Raw genomic sequence first — 4459 nt, 5'->3', positions numbered from 1 at the left:
TCACAGAGCAACTAAATGACGTCGGGAAGACATCGAACCGAAACCGCGTTCTTCGGCGAATTTCGCCGAAAACGCATCGAATCGACTCTTCTCTTCAAATTTCGGCAAAGCTAACAGAGTCATGAAATCAGTCGATGAGGTCCACACACGCCTATACATGCCACATTTATTCATGTAGCCACATAATGCACAATTGCACAAAAAGCCTGCACTTTACATAAAATCTAATATTTTTGTAATCGGGGCGAATAACAATGGCTCGTTCAATCACAAACTGAGGACTTCCAGACGTCCGCCGAGACACGTTGATGCAGGTCTCGACCGTACTGTAGCCGTGCTCATGATCTGGAGCACAATGGCTCCACCCTGTGAGGCAGGAGCAACGAAGTTAAGGCGATACAGGCGCGCAGCTCGAGGAAATGACTGCCGAAACGAGGCCGATACGACATCCGCTGTGCCAAAGTAAGGTGAGGGACTGTGATCAGAAATTGACCAAGCGATCATGTGCTCAACCTCGACTAGGGCATCATAAAGAAGCCTCGGTCGCCGGAGAAACGTGCGCAGCACGGAATAGCAGCCCGAAAAAGTCAATCAGGGCGGCACCGCGGAAACACACGCGGACGGAGTCTCCCCCGTAGATCAAGGTGAGATCTGACGATGATCAGAACTTTTATCGATCACTGTGCTCCCTTCCCGCAAGATTGGGGAGTGGTCGGGTTGCTCGAAGTAACCTACTCAACTAAGCCTATTCATCGGCTTCCGAGCTACTTGCTCGAGCGCCGCGGCAGCGACGGGGGAGCGGGCAGTGAAGTTGGCGGGGCGATGAGGTGAGTAGTACCAGTTCACCTCGGGTGGCTGGCATGAAGCGGACGGAGCGCGGCGTGAACAAGGCAATGCACACTACGAGCTAGGGCACGGGTCCGGGGGATGCTGGGGCCACGCGGGGCCGGGCAGGTCGGGACGTCTCGGGGTGCACCCGGAGGTCTTCGGAGGGGTCTGGAGGGCGGCAGTGCCGGCGGAGCGGCGGAGGTCGTGGCGGAGGCAGAGATCTCCAAGGGGCTCGGGGCCGCTCGAGGTTCTGGGCGGCATGCGGCAGTCAGGCGCACCGACAGCCAACATGGAGCGGGGAAGCTGACGCGGGCGGAGGTCGAGGGAAGGTGGGCGGAACGTAGTGACGAGGCGACAGTGCGGAGGTCGTGCGGCTCAGCTCGTCACGCTCCCGGGCTGGGCGGCGCAGAGAGCAGAAGCGGCGCCTGCGCCTTCGGGGCGGCGGCGGCCAGACCGGCGGACGCAGGGCGGGAGCTGGCCGGGGGAACGACACGGAGGATGGTTGGCAAGGGAAGCAATGGTTTATAGGTTTAGGTGCTCAGAGTCGGTGGCTGCGGGGGTGAAAGAAAAAGTGTGGAAGGTGATGGAGGAGGTGGAAGAGCGGCCAGCTCCAAGTCCCGGCGGCCGGGCGTGCTCAGGAGTGGCCGGGCGCTGCGGGGAGAGATAGGGGAACGGTGAGGGAGGCGTTTTAAGGAAGAGGAGGGGACCACACGGGTAGGGTTTATGTGACTCAGACTCTATAGATATATATACAATTAACAGAAAACCCACTCAGGCCCTAATTTTAGTTATAATTTAAGTCCCTGATTTGCGCGTCACTTGCGCATACGACCCGACGCTCTCGATATCAAGCGATACGGTCATAAAATACAATGAGTTTTGCGAAGTTTCCGATTTGCACATCTTCGACCCTCAGTGAACATTTAGCGTTTCCGAATTATTTTCCGTCGTCGGATTTTCGATCACGACAGTGCCAATCGCGTTCAGCACGACGGGGAATCGAACTTGATTTCGTTTCATCGCGATTTGCCTTGCGCGTATTTGCGAGCAGAAATCCGATCTCTCTCCAAACGAATCCCATATATCAAAGCATAGGCCTTGTGGAAACAACGAAATCCATTAAATTCAAACTCGTATTTGAAATCCTACACCAGTAGGGTACTGGTGAAACATCTCTCACCCATCTCTAGATAACTTATACAAGCACGAGAAGTTTTAAAATGCGATAGCAAAGAGCGGAAACTCTCTTTTGTTAAAGAATCCTATTTCTCGAAACCGTGCATCGATCTAAAAATCGCGTCAGTGCCATTGGTTCCAGAATAGCTTGAACGTGTCGAGACGAGCTATTGGATCGCTATGACGGAGTCGATACGCGCAAGAATGCCTACTTCACGCATTAGCTCTTCGAAAAACCGAGTTGACTATTCACTTACGTGACTTTTATAATTCGGCGTAACTTCTCGTTTCTTAACTATTTCTGCATGAAACTTGACAGAATATTATTATTATATTACACATAAAATCTCATCAACGAGAGTATTATTGTGATTGTAAAAAATTCAGTCCTTAAAAGATGCACAATTTGAGAAAATGTAAAGCGGATAATTATTTGACATTGTAAAATCGGATGTAAGACCAAAAGACATGTAAGTATCGGCTTGAGATATGAAGCGCTTATGGGCATTAGAGATCACTACATTTAAGGCAACTAACTGAATAAAATACAGTTCCATTCAGCATCTTTTCACTTTTCTACCGAGAAAAAAATATTTTTTTTTGAAGTTACTAAAGTCTATCAAAAGTTTTAGATGGATATGTGCAAATATCAAAATGCGTTGCATTTAAAAGATTCGTAAAGATTATAGACTGAAAAGTCATGAACAAATCACATATTGATATCAACAATATTCTATAGGTCTTGGAGTATTTGCAAAATGTAAAAGTCTTGCACTCATGGATTAAGTGGGTTTTTTTACGAGGCTAGTTCCAAATCGTCTTAAAGGGAGACTTCAAACTTAGACTCTCGTATATCTTGAACACTTTGTAAATCGGAAAAGGATCTTCCCACCATCCTTTTTTGATATTATGTTCCATTGGCCGAATGCATACTGCTTATTGTAGCTAGGAAAGGCAGGACAGTACAATAGCGATGGATGTTATCCAATGAAAGTACTTAGATATTTTTGAATAGACTATATGTGTTGGTCTCTATATATATCATATGTATATATACTGTAGAATAAATGTATGAGTGTATGTATGTTGTTATACGTATGTACATATATACATATATACCAATATATATGTACATATATACATTATATATATATACATAATACATATACAATTATATCTACATACTATACTCATACTACCATATATATATATAATACTATATAATATTAATATATAATAATACATATACATATACATATATAATATTATATATTATATATATATATATATATATATACATTACATAACATCATATACATAATATATATATATATATATATAATATATAAGATATAATAAAACATACATACTATATATATGTAAAGATTTTGAGCTAGAATCTTTCACAAGTTTAACTCCTGATACTATTGGTTTTTGCCATTGATCTACTCTTGATTACTACATAGCCCTTGATCAAACACTATTACTACCACCACCTCCACACTACACCATCATACTCAAACTCCATCTCTCTGCCATCCAATGCTAAAAACTCAAAAGCCACTCACATAATACTTTACAATGTATTCTAAATCAACTCCATCCACTATTATCACGAATCGTCTCCCGGCCGGTGCCAATTCGTAACTCCGTCGGAAAATAATCGGGGAATTCGCACACACCAAATGCCTCCAATCCGGGTGCTTTTTTTTATGGTCCACATTGTCGCCAAGTAGGCACAGCAACCCACCTTTTATCATTTTCCCTCGCCGTTCGCCCGCCGACACGGTCCGCGCGAAAAGCGACTTTTAGCTGCTGATACACTAGCTCGCTCTCGATCAGGCTCGGCGAAACGTGATCACTTATTTTCGCAATCTTCACCGGCATAATACTTGGAGAGGCAGTTGGTCCCAAAATCAAGTCGAAACGCCCACATTCGGCTTTAGCACCAAGATTCAATCGGAATGACGTAGTCACTATCTGCATTGGGCACGCTACATCATTCCTCGTGAACGTGAAAGGTATGCTGACGGCGAATTTTACCCGTCCAATTAGTCATTAATGGTGCACGTATCTGATGCATGAGTCCAGCGAATGATGCATCTATGATGAATGCGATGTGCACGCTGTGTCGAATAAAGCTCTAGCTCTGGTGCTGCTGAATGCGAAATAATACCTGCCCACGATGCCGTCGGGAAAGGAATCGGCTCTCCTTGCATTGAGTGGGCAAAACCCGCCACGTCGGTGGGCCCTCGATGCTCCGGCTGACGCGATGAGGAAGACGCAGCCGACATTGCCGTGGTAACCCCGCCCCTGCGTACTGGGGTAATAAGGAACTGATGCGAGGTCGGTGCAGATGACGCCGCAGCTCGGGCATGCCGAGACTGTGGCCCGGTTGCCCACTTGAAGCACTTTCCCTCTGCGCTGGCGGGCACACGCGTTGCATGGTTACGGC

General features: G+C 46.4%; 1 protein-coding gene across 1 annotated transcript in view; it reads left to right on the top strand.

Annotated features, from left to right (window-relative positions):
- Nucleotides 1-4189: 4189 nt before the first annotated feature.
- The window catches only part of LOC109706249, a 4282-nt gene continuing 4012 nt past the window's right edge, over nt 4190-4459 (top strand). Inside the window, exon 1 of the mRNA XM_020227045.1 lies at nt 4190-4305. Within this exon, the coding sequence (XP_020082634.1) occupies nt 4190-4305 (116 nt within the window). The remainder of the gene's footprint in view (nt 4306-4459) is intronic.

This window comes from Ananas comosus, unplaced genomic scaffold (genome assembly GCF_001540865.1).
Source record: "Ananas comosus cultivar F153 unplaced genomic scaffold, ASM154086v1, whole genome shotgun sequence".
Taxonomy (NCBI): domain Eukaryota; kingdom Viridiplantae; phylum Streptophyta; class Magnoliopsida; order Poales; family Bromeliaceae; genus Ananas; species Ananas comosus.
This window is presented reverse-complemented; position numbering and strand designations above follow the sequence as displayed.